Source organism: Mustelus asterias, chromosome 7, assembly GCF_964213995.1.
Source record: "Mustelus asterias chromosome 7, sMusAst1.hap1.1, whole genome shotgun sequence".
Taxonomy (NCBI): Eukaryota; Metazoa; Chordata; class Chondrichthyes; order Carcharhiniformes; family Triakidae; genus Mustelus; species Mustelus asterias.
Window position 1 is genome coordinate 76998182 of NC_135807.1, and position 22345 is coordinate 77020526.

Below are 22345 nucleotides of genomic sequence, written 5' to 3' on the forward strand. Positions count from 1 at the left end.
TGTTGCCTCTGCTTTGGCTGAGTGGCTCTATCACTGCAGCATTCCTCGCGTGCCTACAGCAGTCGCTCTTTTACCACTTGCACTGTGCTGGGCTCTGCTGGGGGCCAGACCTGCACTGGGGAAAATGCCTAGCCAAGTACAGTGACATCAACCCAGCAATACAGGTTCAACTCATGTCGGACAGAGTCTGCTTCAGTGGCATTATTCTGTGTGCCGAGCAGCCAGGCAGAGGAGGGGCAGAGATCATAATGGTGCTACAATCTGTTTTCCCACATTTCTCTTTATTTGATAAAGGCATGAGTTCAAATCCTTACCAGTAGTTTTTTTGTCACCACTATGCTACCCAGAAATTCCTTTCATTTATTGCTCATATTTTTGTGAAGAAATATATCCTGACATTTATCGGTTTGAATCTGCCCCTCTTTGTCCTGATTTTGCAACCTAGCTTGAACTAATTGTCTGGCTCTACCTTTTCATTTTGTTTCTTGTCTTATCGAAATCTAAAAGATTGCATTTCAGTCACCTCTTTTTGAGAAGTTTAAGATTCTCCATTCTCTCCCCATCTATTCCTTCAATCCTGAGGGTCAGTCATGATTCTTGCCCCCATCTCTCCCCACCCCCCGCGGCTTAAATGACCTATTACCTATTCGTACCTCAGTGAATAAAACTGAACCTGGTATTGAAGAAGTTGTGACCAGAGCACTGTGTATACAATTTAATGATGACTTTTTCTGACTCGCACTGTACTGTTCTGACCGTACAGGTTAGCATTCCATTTTGCTTTGCTGATTGCTGCTTTATTGTCATTGAATTTATTTAGCACTGAGTCAACTAAAACTCATTGGGTGGAATTTTCCAGCCCTGTTATGGCAGGGGGTGAGGTCATTAATTACAGCGAGCCTTTCAGAAGCTCACTGACTTTGGTGGGACTATAAAATCCCGCCAACATAAAACTCCGTCCATAGAGTCACTTACGGCAGAGAAGGAAGTCATTCAGTTCATTGAGTCCAATGCCATCTCCCCACGGAGCATCTGATCAATCCCACTCAAACCCCAGGTATTTGCAAGTCTATTCCCTTCAATTGCCCATCCAATTTCCTTTTGAAATCTGCGTTCACCATTCATGGGCGGCGAGTTCCTGTTCATTACCACTCACTGTGTGAAAAAAGTTCTTCCTCAAAATTCCCCTGCATCTCTTGCTCAAAATCTTAAATCTGTGTCCACAAGTCCTTGTACAATCAGCAAACGGGAACAGTTTTTCCTCATTCTCTTTATCTCAGCCTGCCACTATCCTGTACACCTCTATCAAATCTCCCCTCAATCTCCTTTTCACTAAATCCCAGCCTTCCCACCCTAACCTTGTAACTAAAATCGCCCCCATCCCTGGAAGCATTCATAGAATCCCTACAGTGCAGAAGAAGGCCATTCGGCCCATTGAGCCTGCACTGACAACAATCCCACCCGACCCCTATCCCCATAACCCCACGTATTTACCCTGCTAATCCCCCTAACCTACGCATCTCGGGACACTAAGGGGCAATTTAGCATGGCCAATAAACCTAACCCGCACATTTTTGGATTGTAGGAAGAAACTGGAGCACGCAGAGGAAACCCACACAGACACGGGGAGAATGTGCAAACTCCACACAGTCAGTCACCCAAGACCGGAATTGAACCCAGGTCCTTGGCGCTGTGAGGCAGCAGTGCTAACCACTGTGCCACCGTACCGCCCCATTCTGGTAAACCTCCTCTGCATCCTGTCAAGGACCTACATATCTTTCCTCTAGTGAGGTAATCAGAAATGGACACAATATTCTAATTCGGACATAGCCAGAGCTTTATGTAGATTCAGCATAGCTGCCCCGGACTCCTGGATTTCTTTCACCTTCATCCTTTTTTAGCACCATTCATGAAGTGCATGTACATAAGATCATAAGAAATAGGAGCAGGAGTAGGCCATTTGGTCCTTTGAGTCTGCTCCGCCGTTCGATAATTTGATTGCAGACTTGAGTCCACTTTCCTGGCTATTCGCATAATCTTCAACTGCCTTGTAGATCAAAACTCTGCCTAATTCAGCATTGAATGTATACAATGACCCAATCCCCACTGCTCCCTGGGGAAGAGAATTCCAAAGACTGACTACCCTCAGATAAGAAATTTCTCCTCATCTCAGTTTTAAATGGGAGTCGATTTATTTTTGAAGTGCCCCCTAGTTCTCTAGATTCCCCCACAAGGGGAAACATCCTCTCAGCATCTACCCTGTCAAGCCCCCTCAGAATCTTATATGTTTCAAGGTCACCTCTCGTTCTTTAAACTCCAATGAGTATAGGCCCAACCTGTTCAACGTTCCCTCATATGCCATACCCCTCATCCCAAGAATCCTAGTATGTATTGTCCGTTTTTTTTCCAATGTGCAGTACTTAAATTCCATCTTCTTCTGTTTCATCAATTTATATATTTTTCTAATTCATTTTGTATTTCCTGAGAAGTTTCACCTGAAAAAAGGGTGGCATAGTGGTTATCTCTGCTGCCTCACAGCACCAGGGACCCTGGTTCGATTCCCGACTTGGGTCACTGTCCATGTGGAGTTTGCACGTTCTCCCTGTGTCTGCGTGGGTTTTCTCTGGGTGCTCCAGTTTCCTCCCACAGTCCAAAGATGTGTTGGTTAGGTGAATTGGCCATGCTAAATTCAGTGTAGCCAAACAGGCACCGGTGTGGCGACTAGGGGATTTTCACAATGACTTTATTGCAGTGTTAATGTAAGCCTACTTGTGACACTAATAGATAAACTTTAACTTTAGAATCAACTACTGCTGAGTGTGATATCATCTACAAATATAAAAAATTTCTGTTGCACGTCTGGATTTAAGTCACTCACTGCCTCCTGAAACATCCTGATTGAGACCAGGGAATCATGGGGCAGGAATCATCAATCCTATACTCCAAGAGGCAGCATTCGGATCATCCCAAATAGTTACCCAGGACTGTGGGATGATTTTATGCACCTATTTTCATAAGGGAACAGGGGGCTAACAAGTCAAGAGTCATAATGTAGTCACTGTCCCTTCCTCCCATTTATCCAGAACATACCAGCGAGCAGTTGAACAGTATATCTGTCCAACGCTTACTTATAAAGTGCATATTAGGGGCCTATGTTGCATTTCGGACCACAATATCATTTTGGTTTTTCACTGAGTTAGAGTCCTGCTCCATCTGACAGAAGTGAGCAATAAGGGCTGAACCAGCGGTCGTTAAACTGATTACTGCAGGTTGCTGAGAAAAAATCATTTTAAAAAGTATTTGCTAATTGTTTTAATGGAACTAACAGGACTATCCTCTTCCTGGCACCGTGGCAATCCTCTGAACAATGCCTGTCCTCCTGTGGTCCTCTCTTACATCCCATCAGGTCCACCATCGACTAAGTGACTTGCTAATTGAAAGTGTGTATTACCTCCAGCATTGTTTGGTTGCATTGTGGCACATCTCCTGAAGTGCATGGTCAATACTGGGAACTCATGAGATCCAAACTATATCTCTCCTGGTCTGTTACAAAGTGTTTTGGTTCAAAGAGTTTGGAAAAATGATGGGATATGTTAAACATCTGCTTAAACTGAAATGAGTGGGTTGTGTCACTCCTTCTAACTTTTTCATAGTACTGAAGTCAGAATTGCTACTGAGACATTTAATTAGTTTCTCCTCTGAGCTGATCTCACTATAGCGTCTTAACTCTTATGAGATGCAATAGTCACAAATGGTGATGCTCCTTTACTTCTATTCAATGTAGTTATTTTAGTAGAGATAAAGGAATGAGAAACCAAGGGAAACTGAAGAACAAGAACAACCATCTGCATCCCTTCAGGTAGGTGACAGCCTGTTTCAAGACCGTAAGTTTGTGGTGATTATAGTTTTACCAAGAGATATTCACATCAATAGAACATGCAAGATCTTGGCTTGGAACTTGTGCCAACCTTTTAAAATGATTTAAATCACATTATCCTCTCACTGTTCCCGACTATAGTTTCCATATTTTTCTTTGAAAAGTACATAATTCGATAACAGAACCTTTTTTTGTGTCCCGTGTCAGCAACTTTAGTAATGATGTTGGTTACAGAACATACCTGTTAAGGAAGTCTTTGTAGTCTTTTGTATGTTAACAGCAAGTCTTTATTAACTATTTGTCATTTTTTTTCAACTTGGTGGCCGTGTGTTGAGGCTCAGAGTCGGGGATGGGGATTAGCGATGGGTTTCGTTCAAGTGGCGCTTCTGAATTAAATACTGAAAGGGGCTTTTCAGGACTGGCTGCAGCCTGGCAGTTAAAAAGATTTAGGTCACCCTTGTAGACCATGGACTCTGCATGCTGAATTTGGACTTCCAAGGGAGATCCTATCGAGTCTTCTGCTGCAATAAGACTTTGATCTTTAACTTCCAGGCTGTCCTGTCTGGAACGTTTTCTGGCAAATTTTCTCTGTTTGTAGTTTCACCTGGGAGCTCCTTTCAATTCAGAATCCAATAAAGAATTGCTTTTTCTTAATCTTTTCAGCATTCTTGTGAGGTTAAGGGTTTTTTGATCCCCATTTGCCACCATGTTGTAATGGTGTTGGTTACAGAACTTGCCTGTTAAGGAAGTCTTTGTAGTCTTCTGTATGTTAACAGCAAGTCTTTATTAACTATTTGTAACTATATACTTATACAGTAAAAGGTACAGGCAAGGAGCTATCTCCATGTCTGAGTCTTAACATAATTCTGGCCAACAGACTCTAGCTCTGGGTCATGTGTCTTCTTACATCATTGTGTGGGCGGTACTGTGCTCAGTCCCACATTAACCCTGTGTATACCAGACCCTTATACTACAGTGACAAGCAATGTTAAATCTGTATCTGCCCAATGCACACATTAAACTCTTATCCAGCCCTGACCAAAAACACAAAGGAAGACATCCCTGTGTATCATCTTTCTAGATATAAGGCATTCTTGTGAAGAGGTGCCCCTCTGCAAGAGGGGTTAACTTTTGCAAAGTTATGGAAGGTTTTGTGGTTGGCTTATGGCCACTAAGAACATTGCACAAGTTCATTTGAAATAGGACCCTAAAAACCATAGAGAAAGCCCATCACCCTGGACTGAATTTAAATGCAGCTCCCAGAGGTGAAACCACATTAATCCACCAAGTTCCCTTTCAGCTTCAATAGTCCTGATGTAACTTAAGGTGGGTGACCCGTGAGGGACTGGCAATTCAGTGATGTGCGGGCTAGGGCATTTTCACTCCCCAGTATCATTAATATCATTCAGGCCCTCCTTCCACTCAAATCAAGCAAGCATGATGAGACGGCTGATGAGTGGGAGCAGAACGAGACTCCACCATGAGAATCTACGGAAACGTGAGATGGGGAGGCCAGAGATGTCCTTATGAGGCTTCCAAGAGCTTCTACTCCTTCTGCCAAATGAACCCATCAAAATATTTTCAAACCTGTGTGGGGTGTGCTGCTCCTTGCCACCCAATGCTCGATCCACCAATGACAACAATTCCCATGAAGATGGTAAGAAGATGCCCAGCTATGTCTTTTTTCATTTCCACAAGTAGAGGAAGAGAACAAATGCTTATTTCCTTCAGAAAATTTTGGACCAGACCTGACCTCGTTCCCCCGGCCTCCCCTTGCCCACCTCAACCCCTATGAGCTAGTTATTGCCACTAGGATCTGACAGGCATTTACTCTGGAGCATGATAACAAGGCAGAGAATTGAAATGACCAGGGCCTTGCGCTGCCGCCCTTGTGAGTGTTTCCCACTCACACAAGCTCCTGTCCACTGTTCTCATAGCTCATATTAAAATCAGGACTTACTCTTCAGAAGCAACATCAATGCATATTGTTCAAGAGATCATTTACTGAAGGAGTATAAGCTGAAGCCATTGTATTACTCGAGCAACTTGATGTTAAATGCTCTGCGTAAATGTAATACAGATTATCAAATGACCAATAGGATTATAACTCCATTGCTTGATCTCCTCAGGGAAGTGGCTCAGGAGGTAGACAGTAAACTGCAATTGTTTAAGGAGAATCGGAGGAAGAAGAAGGATCGTAAAATAAAGAAACGTCTGAGAAAGGGAGATGATTGCAGCCTTCCCGGCCTCACCTGCTTCACACACAATAATGAACACTGGCAGACACCACCTTACTGGAATTGTAAGCAGCATTTGTTTTCGTATGATCACAGGGATAGGGCCTGGGTGGGACTGTTGTTGGTGCAGATGGGCCGAATGGCCTCCTTCTGCACTGTAAGGATTCTATGCTTCTTTGGTGAAACATTGTTGGGCCCTTAAAGCAGTACGAACTAGGAGGAGTGCCTCAGCACACTCTGTCCACACTTAGGACTCCTGTGTTGTTAGAAGATACTAGGTGCTTCACCAAGGGATCCAGCATTGGAAAGGGAGTACCTGCTGAGAACCACTGCTCTGCCTTTGCTGCCCATCCTCATCCCATGACTTCTTTCTCGCCATCATTCGCCAGTGACGATACTAAGCCTCGTGCGGATGTCATACCAGTAGCAGCCACTATCTCCCCACTCGTGATATCCTTCAGTAGAGGTGCCAGCTTCGGATAGGGGGGCCTACTCAGGGGTGAAAAATCAGGCCCAAGTCACATGAATTAATCTTGTCCAAAGAGCTTTAAGGAATGTCTTACAGGGAGAGGGAGATAGAGATGCAGATGGATTCACTCTGCTGAATCCACACAGTACACTATCTATTCTGGAAATACCCTGCTAAATCCACACTGTACACTCTGGCACTCATGTTTTTTCTAGAAGGGAACCCCCAATATTCTAACTGCGCCCTAATAATTATTGTGCACAAATACACAAACCTGCCTATTGTCTTCTACGCTTTATTAATAAAGTCCAAAAGACTGTTGTTATTATGTTAGTTTTATCTTCTTGTATGACATTTGGGCACAAAAAAGGAATGTCTTTGGTCATGTTCTTTTATTTATCGGTTTTAAATGAATGGTGATGATAAGATGCTTGTCAGAGAGTCGGCGCAGATTCGATTGGCCAAATAGCCTCCTTCTGCACTGTAGGGATTCAATGAACTTTACTAATGTGTTATAGGCTCCTGGCAGCTTTCACTCTGTATTAGATGCGACATGACAACTCAGTCATCAGATTATAACATTGCACCCTGTCCTGTAAACCATCATCATTGTGGATCACACATTGCTGCGGCAGCCTTTAGCAGGGTTCTTTATGTTTGTTTTTGTGAAATGTTACCTTTTTTTGCAGAGTGTGGTGGTGGGTGGGTAAAGTGGCACCAGCAGCGGATTTCTCTGCCGTATTGTTAGAGACATTCAAAAAAAAGCAAGGGGTGTGTGCTCACCCCCCACAACTTCGTTTTTAAAGATCAGGGTGCCAATTTTAAAGGCCGCCGCAGTGCAGAAAGGTTAAAATGGACCTTGCACCCCACGCAACATCCAGGGGGCACTGCCCGGTTACTGCCCAGTCATGACCCACTTGCACCTGAGCAATGAACTCACCTGAGCTCCTCTGCCTGCCAGGTACACATGATGTGGAGATGCCAGCGTTGGACTGGGGTAAGCACAGTAAGAAGTCTCACAACACCAGGTTAAAGTCCAACAGGTTTATTTGGTAGCAAATACCATAAGCTTTCGGAGCAATGCTCCTTCGTCAGATGGAGTGGTCTCTGTTCTCAAACAGGGCACAGACACAGAAATCAAATTACAGAATACTGATTAGAATGCAAATCTCTACAGCCAGCCAGGTCTTAAATGCACAGACAATGTGGGTGGAGGGAGCATTCAACACAGGTTAAAGAGATGTGTATTGTCTCCAGACAGTACAGCTTGTGAAATTGTGCAAGTCCAGGACTCAAGCTGTGGGGGTTACTGATAATGTGACATAAATCCAACATCCCGGTTTAGACCGTCCTCATGTGTGCGGAACTTGGCTATCAGTTTCTGCTCAGTGACTCTGCGCTGTCGTGTGTCGTGAAGGCCACCTTGGAGAACGCTTACCTGAAGATCCAAGGCTGAATGCCCGTGACTGCTGAAGTGCTCCCCCACAGGAAGAGAGCAGTCTTGCCTGGTGATTGTCGAGCGGTGTTCATTCATCCGTTGTCGTAGCGTCTGCATGGTTTCCCCAATGTACCATGCCTCGGGACATCCTTTCTTGCAGCGTATCAGGTAGACAACGTTGGCCGAGTTGCAAGAGTAGGTACCATGTACCTGGTAGATGGTGTTCTCACGTGAGATGATGGCATCCGTGGTGGACAGAGTACCCTTCGTCGTCCAGTACTTCCCCGGAGCGGAGAAGCTACGGCATCTCCTCCGGAGCCTTCAACATGTCATTGATGAAGACGAACATCTCGCCAAGGCCATCCCCACACCCCCACTTCTTGCCTTCAAACAACCACGCAACCTCAAACAGACCATTGTCCGCAGCAAACTACCCAGCCTTCAGGAGAACAGTGACCACGACACCACACAACCCTGCCACAGCAACCTCTGCAAGACGTGCCGGATCATCAACACGGATGCCATCATCTCACGTGAGAACACCATCTACCAGGTACATGGTACCTACTCTTGCAACTCGGCCAACGTTGTCTACCTGATACGCTGCAAGAAAGGATGTCCCGAGGCATGGTACATTGGGGAAACCATGCAGACGCTACGACAACGGATGAATGAACACCGCTCGACAATCACCAGGCAAGACTGTTCCCTTCCTGTGGGGGAGCACTTCAGCAGTCACGGGCATTCAGCCTTGGATCTTCAGGTAAGCGTTCTCCAAGGCGGCCTTCACGACACACGACAGCGCAGAGTCACTGAGCAGAAACTGATAGCCAAGTTCCGCACACATGAGGACGGTCTAAACCGGGATGTTGGATTTATGTCACATTATCAGTAACCCCCACAGCTTGAGTCCTGGACTTGCACAATTTCACAAGCTGTACTGTCTGGAGACAATACACATCTCTTTAACCTGTGTTGAATGCTCCCTCCACCCACATTGTCTGTGCATTTAAGACCTGGCTGGCTGTAGAGATTTGCATTCTAATCAGTATTCTGTAATTTGATTTCTGTGTCTGTGCCCTGTTTGAGAACAGAGACCACTCCATCTGACGAAGGAGCATTGCTCCGAAAGCTTATGGTATTTGCTACCAAATAAACCTGTTGGACTTTAACCTGGTGTTGTGAGACTTCTTACTGTGCCAGGTACACACCAGGGAAGACCAGTTATAATTTACAGCAGTGTGTGCTCACGCCGTTGTAAATGGATTATCTAGTGGGGAAGGGGAGGGGGTTGATCAGGTGTAGATGCATGATTATAACATGTAAATTTATTATTACTTGCAGCCCATGATTTGGGCCCCATATAAAATATATTGCTCCCGCCACCAAACTCGCCCAAGAAGAACGGGAGTTAAAAATCCCAGCCACTGCTTCATGAAGAAAGGTCCCTTTCAATTCAGCTTCCTAGTGGCTGATCTTCGTGATTGCTTTAAGCCAGTCCTGATCACTTCGTCACTTTCATTCACACAGTATACTGTAATTAAATAGAAATTAAATTACGATCAAAATAAAATGTCTTGTGAATCAAATTGTCTGTAAATGATTCTGTGACGGTGAACTTTCAGGCCATCCTTTCAATTGGACATTTTTCTTCAGAAATTTATACTGAGTTTACCATTGGTGAAAGTGCATTTCCTGGGTGGGTGGTTGAGGACTCAGTGCTCAATGCAAAGAGAAGGCAAGCAGGGGTATAACAGGCAGCAATTTTCACACAGTTAGTCAGTTTTTGGGAGAGAGCCAAGTTTGCATCGGTTCTTAGAGAGGCGAGCCCTAAACACACCGGCAAGCCCGGCTTCACAGAGATCAGCCGCCATTTTTAAAGGGCGACCTGATCTCAAAGAGAAAGAGAGGATCCTCTTCCCAAAGACATCCGGACCTCCCAGTGAAAGAGAGGACCCCCTTCCCTCTTCCCACGGACATCTGGACCTCCCAGTGAAAGAGAGGACCCCCTTCCTTCTCCCCACAGACATCTGGACCTCCCAGTGAAAGAGAGGACCCCCTTCCCTCTTCCCACGGACATCTGGACCTCCCCCCTCATTAAAGACGTGTTTCCCTAACAAAGATCGTGGACATTGGGACCCTCCCAGTGGGTCCCCTTTCTTGCCCCCTCCCCTTCTTGACCCCTTTCTTGTTCTTCACTTCGTGACCCCCTACATGCACCCCCCTACCCCCCATGCCACCCCCCCCCCCCCCCCCCCCCCCCCCCCCCCGCCCCGGACATGGCCATCACACCTGGCCTCAGTTTGTGGGGACTGGTAGTGATTCTCCGCTGGGTTCCCGCTGTGCCTGAGGGTCGGAGAATCCAGCCTCAAACAGACTCAGGATGTTTAAATGTTTATTCAAATATGCTAATCTGGTTCCCTCCCTCACTGGGTGGGAACCAGATTATGTCCAGGCATGGTGGTTGGGAGGATTGCAATAGGATTTTGCGCTGACACTGAATGGCCTAAACCTCTCACCTGTAATTCTCCGACCCCGCGCCGCGCCAGCCTGACCCGTACTGGGCATGATGTGGTTGGACAGTCGCAGCCATTGTGTTCTTGTTTAGACATTAATCTGACAAAGGTTTTTCCCTTTCATTAACAGTAGGATCCTTCTGTGCCTGTACAAGTTCCAACAATAACACTTACTGGTGCCTGCGAACCATCAATGAGACTCACAACATCCTCTTCTGCGAATTTGCCACAGGTTTCCTCGAGTATTTTGACATGAACAGTGATCCATATCAAGTAAGGAGATTTTGTTTGTTTGTCCATTGAAATTTAAAATTGCAATAACCGTGATAGGAAGGCCATTCAGCCCTTTCTTCTATTTGTAAACCTAAGCCATCAAGAACCAATGGTGCCACTGCACTGCTGGAAGTGAGGTGGGGCAGGATTTTCATCCACTATGATTCCCCGCGAGTTGGGAGTCACACCACCATCAAGTGTCACCCTTAGTACAATTATCTGTGAAGGACTTTGACATAATGTGGCACAATCTGGAAGAAATGGCAGCAGAAAGATCAACTGCATCCACCCCTTCTCCCACACCTTCCTCACCCTGAGAGGGCAAGCTCTATAATTGTTCAATGTGGATGCTTTGACTGCTAGCCTTCAAGCCTTGAAAAACTATTGCAGGGAATCATGGCAGTAGACTTCCAAGAGATTCTAGGCCCTCCTCTCAGATCTGCAAGATGCACGGATACCAGCAGCTCTGCCCTCCCACTGATCAGCTGGCTCTCGGATCCAGCAGGCAGCTGGGACTGGCTTTCATCTTCATGATACCATCTCCTCTCTCGATGATAGTTCATGTGTCTTTTCTAGCCAGCCCTTCGGATTCCTGCTTACATTGGTGTCAGGAAATCCACCATGTTTTCCAAGCTTCTGCTGCCCATCTGAGACAACCGCCTCCTCAGTCCTAAGAGATATGTGATAGCACAGTATCAACAAACAGCACTGACAATGAATTATTGCTTCATTCAGCAATCTCTTCTAATATATTCTCTCGGGATCAGTATTGCTTGTAGACTGTGGTAGAAGGATACCTGCTTGTCGGTCTTCATCGTTGTTCATGTAGCCTTTTCCCACATATCTCACATTTGCTCTACATATATGGAAATAAGCCGAATCAATCTTAGTAAGGGCTTCAAGATACAGGTAGGAAAATAAAATATCATTGTTTAAAAATCCTTTCTTATCTTTTTCAAAGCTAATATTTCAGACAAAGTTTGTGGTGATTCAAAGCCTGTGAGCTTAACTACTTCTTGGTTTAGTAAGACATTGGCTCTTCTATAGGCTTAAATTGGGTTCAACTCTGTCACACCTTTGTCACACCAGCAGATGTCTTCTCCTGTAAAATATAAAATTTCAAGCCACTATAATTCCTCATCATGGCATCAAGTTCCTCTTTGAACAATTACAATGATTTTGTGTTCACCCCTCTACCTGGAAGTCCAGACTGTATGCTGATGATTATTTGTGAACGTTATGCCAATAATCCTTAATTTACTATTACATAATTTGATGCTATGCCCTGGTGTAATATTTTGTTTTTAAGTCGTATTTCAAATTTGCCTTTACTATCCCATTGACTACCTTCCCTTTCCATGCTGAATAGACCAAGTTCCTTCTAACTGTGATGTTGTACCATAGTCTCATAGTTGTTCTTTGAACTGTCTTCATGATTGGAATGTTCCTTTATCTCTCCGTGACTAGAACTAAATTCAGTCATTAAGACTGGCCAAAACATATTTTATGCACGGATTCCTTTGTTTTCTACTCCACTGCTTTAATCCGTTTAGTTCAACATTCCCTTTGCTTGGTTGATTGCTGCTTCACTGTGATTCAGAATGTTTAGCAACGAATTATCGAAGACACTGGATCTCTTTCACCTTCCTGCTGAGTGATTTTAATACCATTCAGGGAGTGAATGTATTTGTATATTTTCCTAACTTATCTTGTAGTTCCCAAGTTCCTCCGACCAAAGTGTCCTTGTGAGTTTGATATCGTATGCAAATTGAGAAACCCCCAACCCTGCTAAGCATAGAACATTACAGCGCAGTACAGGCCCTTCGGCCCTCGATGTTGCGCCGACCAGTGAAACAAACCTAAAGCCCCTCTAATCTACACTATTCCAATATCATCCATATGTTTATCCAATAACCACTTGAATGCTCTTACTGTTGACGAGTCCACTACTGCTGCAGGCAGGGCATTCCACGCCCTTACTACTCTCTGAGTAAAGAACCTATCTCTAACATCTGTCCTATATCTCTCACCCTCAATTTAAAGCTATGTCCCCTCGTGTTAGCCATCACCATCCGAGGAAAAAGGCTCTCACTATCCACTCTATCTAATCCTCTGATCATCTTGTATGCCTCTATTAAGTCACCTCTTAACCTTCTTCTCTCTAACGAAAACAACCTCAAGCCCCTCAGCCTTTCCTCATACGATCGTCCCACCATACCAGGCAACATCCTGGTAAATCTCCTCTGCACCCTTTCCAACACTTCCACATCTTTCCTATAATGCGGCGACCAGAACTGTACGCAATACTCCCAAGTGTGGCCGCACCAGAGTTTTGTACAGCATGACCTCATGGCTCCGAAACTCAGTCCCCCTACCAGTAAAAGCTAACACACTGTATGCCTTCTTAACAACTCTATCAACCTGGGTGCCAACTTTCAGGGATCTATGCACATGGACACCCAGATCCCTCTGTTCATCCACACTACCAAGTATCTTACCATTAGCCCAGTACTCTGTATTCCTGTTACTCCTTCCAAAGTGAATCACCTCACACTTTTCCGCATTGAACTCCATTTGCCACCTCTCAGTCCAGCTCTGCAGCTTATCTATGTTCCTCTGTAACCTGCCACTTCCCTCCGCACTGTCTACAACTCCACCGACTTTAGTGTCATCCGCAAATTTACTAATCCATCCTTCTACACCCTCATCCAGGTCATTTATAAAAATGACAAACAGCAGTGGCCCCAAAACAGATTCTTGCGGTACACCACTAGTAACTGAACTCCAGGATGAATATTTCCCATCAACCACCACCCTCTGTTTTCTTACAGCTAGCCAATTCCTGATCCAGACCACTAAATCACCCTCAATCCCATGTGTCCGTATTTTTTGCAATAGCTTACCATGGGGAACCTTATCAAACACTTTGCTGAAATCCATATACACCACATCAACCGCTTTACCCTCATCCACCTCTTTGGTCACCTTCTCAAAGAACTCAATAAGGTTTTTGAGGCATGACCTACCCTTCACAAAACCGTTTTGACTATCCCTAATCAAATTATTCCTTTCTAGATGATTATAAATCCTATCTCTTATAATCCTTTCCAAAACTTTGCCCACAACAGAAGTAAGGCTCACCGGTCTATAATTACCAGGGTTGTCCCTACTCCCCTTCTTGAACAAGGGGACAACATTTACTATCCTCCAGTCTTCTGGCACTGTTCCTGTAGACAATGACGACACAAAGATCAAAGGCTCTGCGATCTCCTCTCTAGCCTCCCAGAGAATCCTAGGATAAATCCCATCCGGCCCAGGGGACTTATCTATTTTTACCCTTTCCAGAATTGCTAACACCTCCTCCTTATGAACCTCAATCCCATCCAGTCCAGTCCAACAGCCTGCATCTCAGTACTCCCCTCAACAACACTGTCCCTCTCCTGTGTGAATACTGACGAAAAATACTCATTTAGTGCCTCTCCTATCTCTTCAGACTCCACGCACAACTTCCCACTACTGTCCTTGACTGGCCCTAATCTTACCCTAGTCATTCTTTTGCTCCTGACATACCTATAGAAAGCTTTAGGGTTTTCCTTGATCCTACCTGCCAAAGACTTCTCATGTCCCCTGCTGGCTCTTCTTAACTCTTTCTTTAGGTCCTTCCTGGCTAACTTGTAACTCTCAAGCGCCCTAACTGAGCCTTCACGTCTCATCTTAACATAAGTCTCCTTCTTCCTCTTCACAAGAGATTCAACCTCTTTAGTAAACCACGATTCCTTCACACGACTGCTTCCTCCCTGCCTGACAGGTACATATTTATCGAGGACGCGTAGTAGCTGTTCCTTGAACAAGCTCCACATTACAATTGTGCCCATCCCCTGCAGTTTCCTTCCCCAACCTATGCCACCTAAATCTTGCCTAATCGCAATATAATTTCCTTTCCCCCAGCTATAACTCTTGCCCTGCGGTATATACCTATCCCTTTCCATTGCTAAGGTAAACGTAATCGAATTGTGGTCACTATCACCAAAGTGCTCACCTACCTCCAAATCTAACACCTGGCCTGGTTCATCACCCAGTACCAAATCCAATGTGGCCTCGCCTTTTGTTGGTCTATCTACATACTGTGTCAGGAAGCCTTCCTGCACACATTGGACAAAAACTGACCCCTCTAAAGTACTCGAACTGTAGCTTTTCCAGTCAATATTTGTAAAATTAAAGTCCCCCATAACAACTACCCTGTTACTTTCGCTCCTATCCAGAATCATCTTTGCAATCTTTTCCTCTACATCTCTGGAACTTTTCGGAGGTCTATAAAAACCTCCCAACAGGGTGACCTCTCTTTTCCTGTTTCTAACCTCAGCCCAAACTACCTCAGTAGACGAGTCCTCATCAAATGTCCTTTCTGCCACCGTAATACTGTCCTTGACTAACAATGCCACACTTCCTCCTCTTTTACCACTTTCCCTGCACTTACTGAAACATCTAAACCCTGGAACCTGCAACAACCATTCCTGTCCCTGCTCTATCCATGTCTCCGAGATGGCCACAACATCGAAATCCCAGGTACCAACCCATGCTGCAAGCTCACCCACCTTATTCCGGATGCTCCTGGCGTTGAAGTATACACACTTCAAACCACCTTCCTGCCTGCCAGTACACTCCTGCGACCCTGAAACCTCATCCATGACCTCACTACTCTCAACCTCCTGTACACTGGAGCTACAATTCAGGTACCCACCCCCCTGCTGAATTAGTTTAAACCGTCCCGAAGAGCATTCGCAAATTTCCCCCCCAAGATATTGGTACCCCTCTGGTTCAGGATGCGTCAAGAAAATAAGTTATTGTTTCACTAAAATATTGGCACTTGTAAGTAGTGAGGTTAGCACATGAGGGAGAAAGGAATAGAAGGATATGTGGATAAGGTAAGATGAGGTATAGTGGGAAGAGGTTCATGTAGAGCATAAAGACTGACATATAGACCTGTTGAGCTAAATGGCCCATTTCTATGCTGTAAGCACTGTGTCATCACTATTACTACTATTTTAACTCCTTTAAAAACTTCCTTTATAAATATCTGGTCCAGGATGCAAATGAAACTTAGGGAGCATAACCATAGTCCTAGATAATCTAATGTTCTATGGAACAGGATGATCATTGTCTTATTTAGAACAAAGAAGTGATTCTTAAGAAATGTGGAGCATATTGGTACACATTAGCCTGGCTTCAAAACCAACCAGAGAGATGGGTGAGGTGGCATTGGAAACAGCAGGGAAAATCAGTCGGTGATGGTTATCACTACCTCTCCACTGTGATTGTAATTTCCCTCTCTTCATCCTCACTCAGACCACTCCTGGCCGCTGCTTTATTGCTGGTATGCCACTGTTGGCTGGGATCTATGGGGCCTTGAATCCGATTATGTTTCCCTCCCATTTGCCTCTCGAACCAGGTGATAGGCCTGGGTAACAACAGTAATGTCCCAAATGTTTCAAATGGAGGGCAAGAGCCTAGTATATAAGACTTTACCCTCCATTTTGTCTTAATTACTTACCTGATGATGGCCTCAGTCTCACCTAAGACATTCAGTAAAAGAATTAGGGACTTTCTATTCCTTTTATTTTTGCCTCCCACCTATTCTAGTGCTCCAATGGCAATTCTATAGCACTGCCTGGACTGGAAGTCACCTGAGAGCAGGCGTCCCCCATGAACACAGAAAGACCCCCTTACCTAAAGACTGAATCGGCTTGTTGGAAACATTATCGTGTTGGCTTCTTGAAGGAAAACCCAGGCCCTGAAGCCAAAGTCTTTCTTTGTACCAGTTATTGATTCAAAATGCCTCTACTGTTTGATGCTTTTAAGAGTTGTGTTTCCCAATCCTATTTCATGTAAGATGATAATAGCCGTTAGAGACAACAGACATACATTTCATCACTCTGGTTGGTTGCAAAATTAGTTTTTCAGATGCTAGATATTCTTCCTAGAATCCCTACAATGCAGAAGGAGGCCATTCGGCCCATCAAGTCTGCACCAACTCTCCGACAAAGCATCTTACCCAGGCCCACCCCATCCCATCCCCGTAACCCCATGCATTTACCCTGAATCTACACACCTTGGGACACTAAAGGGCAATTTAGCATGGCCATTCCACCTAACCTGCACATTTGTGGACTGTGGGAGCAAACCGGAGCCCCCGGAGGAAACGCACACAGTCACCCAAGGCTGGAATTGAACCCGGGTCCCTGGAGCTGTGAGACAGCAGTGCTAACCACTGTGCCGCCCTTCTTAAAGCACTCCACTGTGTCCTTTACCTGTTGCTGCAGACTATGCTCAGTCTTGCATGTACTCTGAATGTTATCATCAATGGTTTTATAAAATTAGATCCTTCCTATCTTAACTCCAAAGTTAGGGTCTTGGTTCTGGTATTGCGCATCTCAAAATATTGTTGTAAACTGCAGTATCGATAGGCGTCCCCATGAGAGGGAAAATGATCACTATTTTGATTTTGTGATTTCAGCTGACTAATATAGTACACATGGTTGAACGGGAAATTCTTAATCAGTTGCACATACAGTTAATGGAGTTGAGAAGTTGCCAAGGACACAAGCAGTGCACTCCACGGACCAAGAGTGTGGAAACAGGTAATCAGTGTGATTGTCAAATGACAAAGCATACTCTCTTCATCGCGAGACTGCCAGAGAGAAACTGTTGAAGAAAATAGAATTTTCTGCTATTGTTGTCAACATCTATCAGCAAAGGATTTGGATGGTGTGGTTTTCCTGGAACAGCATTCCTTGTCATTTGTCCCAATCTTTCCTCATTTTCTTGATGAAACTTCCATGAAGAACTCAGATCACAGTGTTTAAAATGGATAGAAATTCTACAATACACTTGGGTTAAAAGCAACATAAAGTTTACAATTTCACTAAACAGTCCCTATATTGAGAATCCAGTGTAGAGCATGTTTCCCTATGGATCTCAGCAGAGAACAGCAAGTTTTTTTGTTTCAATATCTTAATTCCTGGTTTCCTGTCTGTCTTGAAAATGTGCATTTTCTGCTTTTGTTTTAGAAAGCAGTTCAATTGATGACCTACACCTCTGTTTTTTTAATGCTAGTTTAAGATAGGTCTCCAGTACAATATGCAGGGAGTGCTGCATTTTCGGAAATGTCAACCTTTAAACTGAGATTTCACCTATTGGCCTGATGAGAATTAGCCCTCCGATGTCATTCTTCAAAGAAGACATTGGGCCAAATCTTCTGATCTTCGGATTGCTGGAGGTAGCATATACATTGGGAAATGTGTCAGGATCTGGCGGAAATCCTGATGCTAGACATGTCCAGGAAGTTTAACTTTTGAATGGGCTGATTTCCTGCTGCCCGAGACCCTCCATGAATGTCTCCAACCCTGAGTTCAAGGCAGAGACTAGGACTAGATAGGACTAGGACTAGACCACCCGACTACCTCACACCCGACGAACTCTCCAAACTGACTGCTCCCTCGACCAGGCCTGACTACCCAACTGACCACCAGATTATCCTCCAACCAGCCGACAACCCCACAATCCACTAACCCTCCAAATCGACTTCCTCTGCCTCAAAACCACTGCACCATGCCCCTCCAGCACCCAACTATGCCCAACCACTCAATTAGTCCCTAACTACCAGACTTCCCTCCCGACCACCCATCTACTCCACTAACCCCTGATGACCTAACCACCCCACACCTGCCTAATCCTCTGAACCAACTACCCTCCAAACCACTCGATTACTCTCCCAACCAGACCTGACAATCCCCTCGACCAGACACGACCAATCCTGCAGCCATCCTCCTACCTCCCAACGAGACTTGACAACCCCCTACCGACCACCCATCTATCCCCTCACTTGAGTATCCCCCGACCCATTGACCACCTAACTTCTTCCCCACCAGCCTCGACCACTCCCCCCACAAGACTACACCTCCTAGACCAGACTAACCTCCCAACCATCCCCCTCCAAACAGATCCAACCAGCCCCCACATTTGCCCTCAACCAGACATGAGAACCCCACAACCATCCAACTACACTTCGACCACCCAAGTACTCCCCCCACACCAGATCCAATCATACCCCCCCATCTGACTATACCGCAATTGCTCAACTACTCCTCAAACCACCCGTCCACTGCACCCACCTCACCCTCATCCACCCATTACACCTCACTCGCTTGCCCATTCACTCATTCACCATACTCATGCATTAAAAGACATTTTAAAACGCACCTGAATACAGCAGCTACTGTGGTAAAAAGGGGCTATGTCTTCTCCTTCCCCCGACTCTGCCGCATTCACTGGACTTGTCGGGGAGTGCCTACTTCAGGAAGGATCAGAAGATTCAGGAAAAAATAGGCAGTATCACTGGGTCAGAAAATAGTTGATGAGCAGCAAGCAGGGTGCGTTGCTGCAAGAGGATTCTAATGGTGTCTGCCCAACCTTCCCCATTATTTAATCTCATGGCAGCTGATGACTTATTTCTTCAGCCTTTTGAAGCCTTTATCCCCATTTTCTTTTTTCATGTTTAATTTAATTTTACTGAGTTGTATCTAACCTAGCTGTACCCTCTCTAATTCAAAACCTTGTATTTCTTTTTGTGGCCCCACTGTGCGCTTTGGAGGATGCAGCAAGTTCTAAAATATTGTTTTTCCATTGTTCTAAAACTGATTTTGAAGATTTTTTCAGCCAGTCAAAGACTAACATGACCACGTCTTTGACATATCAGTGTGTTTCAGCCAGAGGATCTGCCTGAATGGGTGCATTCATCAGCAGCCCTGCAATCCAGCGAACACATCTTTAAAACCAGTTTGGATACGGATTACTGACTTTAGATCAGATTTGTAATAAGCTGGTATTGAAGGTTTTTGGAAGTGCCATACTGCTAAAGTGATTATTCAGATCCATATCGTAAAGCATTTTCCTCAAATAGACTCTACTCTCCCCAATACATGAATTATTCTCTCAGGAAAAATGTCACTATTAGTCCACATACAGACTGCAAACCAACTTGAACTATATCTATCTATCCTACATCTATTTTCCTGATTGTAATTTGTACATAGTTAGGCAGAACAGGTGAATTACATTTAAATGAAGAAGATTGACTTGGTAGAACTTCTTTTCTTTGAGATATATACTATAGTATTAAGCGGCCGTCGGTTTGGCTCAGTTGGCTAGACAGCTGGTTTGTGATGCAGAGCAATGCCAACAGCATGGATTCAATTCCCGTATTGGCTGACGTTATTCATGAAGGTTTGCCTTCTCAACATTGCCCCTCACTTGAGGTGTGGTGATCCTCAAGTTAAATCACCACTTGTCAGTCCTCCCCCTCAAAGGAGAGATCAGGCTATGGTCATCTCGGACAATGGCAATTTTTAGTATTAAGTGCATGTAGCAGCATGTAGTAACTAATTTGTGTAGGTTAATTACTTTGCTTGTAGATGAGCTACTGATAATTATTCCGTTCTGAAAATTGAGAACAAAAATGCTACAGAAATTCAACTGTCAAATTATTTCAGAATTCGAAAAAAGTGACAATAGTGAAATACTAATATTGTGAATTGTTTGTAATTCTATTAGCATTGTCCAGAGCTAATATTGCACATAAGATCAGATACCAGTGTCACAAGGGATAAGTTTGACTTTAGACAGAAGAGTAAAATAGGCAATAGCCAATCATCAGTCCATTCTACATCTCCCCTAATGTTTATTTCTGTTGAAGGCAAAGGGGATAAAAAGCAGTGGAAATTTTAAACTGGCTGTTGATTCTCTACCATCCATTTTACACTTTTGCACAAAGACAAATCTATTCCTGTTGTCTTCTATACATTCCCACTTCCGAATAAAGTGCCTGGAGAAGCGTAACTTCCTAATGAAACTAGTTTACAATGAGACAAGACTGCTGTTTATTCCCTATTATTCTAGGTTCCCCAGCCATGTTGTATTGATTAAATCTTGTGTGAAGGTTACTTTTTCTCTCTATTTTAACCATATTACATTTTTCTTCAGGTAATGCATGGACAGATACATTGTGAATAATTTACCATTCTAAAATCATTAACAAAAATTACTCTTGTATTTTCCTAATCAGGAAATAAAGATGGAGGAAGCTTTGATCAGCACAGGTATCCATACTTTTTATTCTCTTAAACAACTTTCTTTCCAACCAATTGCATGAGCTCACCCATTGAAGCTTTTGTTTTTCTTTTTTGTGCATTGCACTCAGCATTCTTTCGTGCATGACAACTCATCCTTTAACAAATAACAGCTCAATCTTATTTCAGATCATCTGTTTTACTCAGCTCTGCTTTTTGGGTACCACAGGAATCCGAATAATTTATTCTTGATGTGATCCCAGTTCAGTTACTGAACTTATTGAAGCTGAGACTGATTTTGAAGTCAAGATAAATTGATTCCTGTCTGTCTGTCGCTGCATCAGACATATGCACTTAAAAACACATATGTTTATGCACACGTGGAATACAGATCACACACACCAGCACACTGATGGATCATTGGGGTGGAGTTTCTGCTCAGGTTGCATTGGCAATTTTCCTGAAAAAGATTGAAGAAGTTCAAGTGTAAGTAACCTCCAGCATAAATTGCCTTCCTGCAATCTTTTGGCTGGTTTAAAACACCTTCCCCCAACTCACGAAGCTGATTACACTCCCTAATCGCCATGGCCTGTTCCCGCTAATTGACTCATTTGCAAATGTTTTGAGGAGTCTCTTAAAATCAAGGCCATTTTAGCTGCAAGAACACTAATGGATACTAAACTTTTAAATATAAAAAGAATTACTGAGAAACTGACTAGTTACACCAATGTAACTAGTAAATGGGACTCTATGAATATTTTAGTCTTTTTCAAGTTATTTAAATCAGGTTGCTCACCTGTGGTGGATAATGCCCACATTTTCAGCTGTATTAATAAAATTAAACACATTTACCAATGTTAACCACGCCAGCCAATTCGTTCCATTCTGACACCATTACATTCTAAAGCACTGCCTTACTGTCTTGGCTGATGGACGAATTTACATTTGTGAGTATGCAAATTAATTTGAGCAATAACCTGAACCATAACTTTAGTTAGAAAACTAGAGCAATCTTGAGTGAAATTTGTGCCCAGATTTTATGATTGTGTCCAAAGTGAAAACTACACTCCCAATACGTTTGTGAAATTCTGCAAATAAGTTATTGACTTTTTTTTTGAAGTCTAATGAGAATTCCACACATACCAATTACAGTTAAATCTTCTGTGAAAAGCTCTCTGTGACAATTAAGTGAGACTTTAACTTCCACCAGATCAGACACTCATGGCTCCCACCCTGAACCAAAGGTCATAGGGCGGAATTTTCCCAAACGTTGGCAGTGTCAGAAAACCGGCGAGCTTCTGCCCAGAAAAAAGGGTCAGTTTTGTGACAAAGTCCTCCCACACATTGCCATTTTTTTGGACTGTCAATGTGAGGGATGGGGTCTAAAGACTCCCACAAGCCTGGCTTCACA

At 44.1% G+C, this 22345-nt stretch overlaps 1 protein-coding gene across 2 annotated transcripts in view; it reads left to right on the forward strand.

Moving 5' to 3' along the window:
- The window catches only part of sulf1 (sulfatase 1), a 423430-nt gene that overhangs the window by 386794 nt on the left and 14291 nt on the right, over positions 1-22345 (forward strand). The window contains exons 15-19 of one of the 2 annotated variants that reach the window (XM_078217098.1): positions 3785-3859; positions 6007-6179; positions 10668-10810; positions 17325-17448; positions 20931-20964. In XM_078217098.1, coding sequence (XP_078073224.1) covers positions 3785-3859; positions 6007-6179; positions 10668-10810; positions 17325-17448; positions 20931-20964 — 549 coding nt within the window. The remainder of the gene's footprint in view (positions 1-3784; positions 3860-6006; positions 6180-10667; positions 10811-17324; positions 17449-20930; positions 20965-22345) is intronic. The other variant, XM_078217099.1, reaches the window with a different exon arrangement.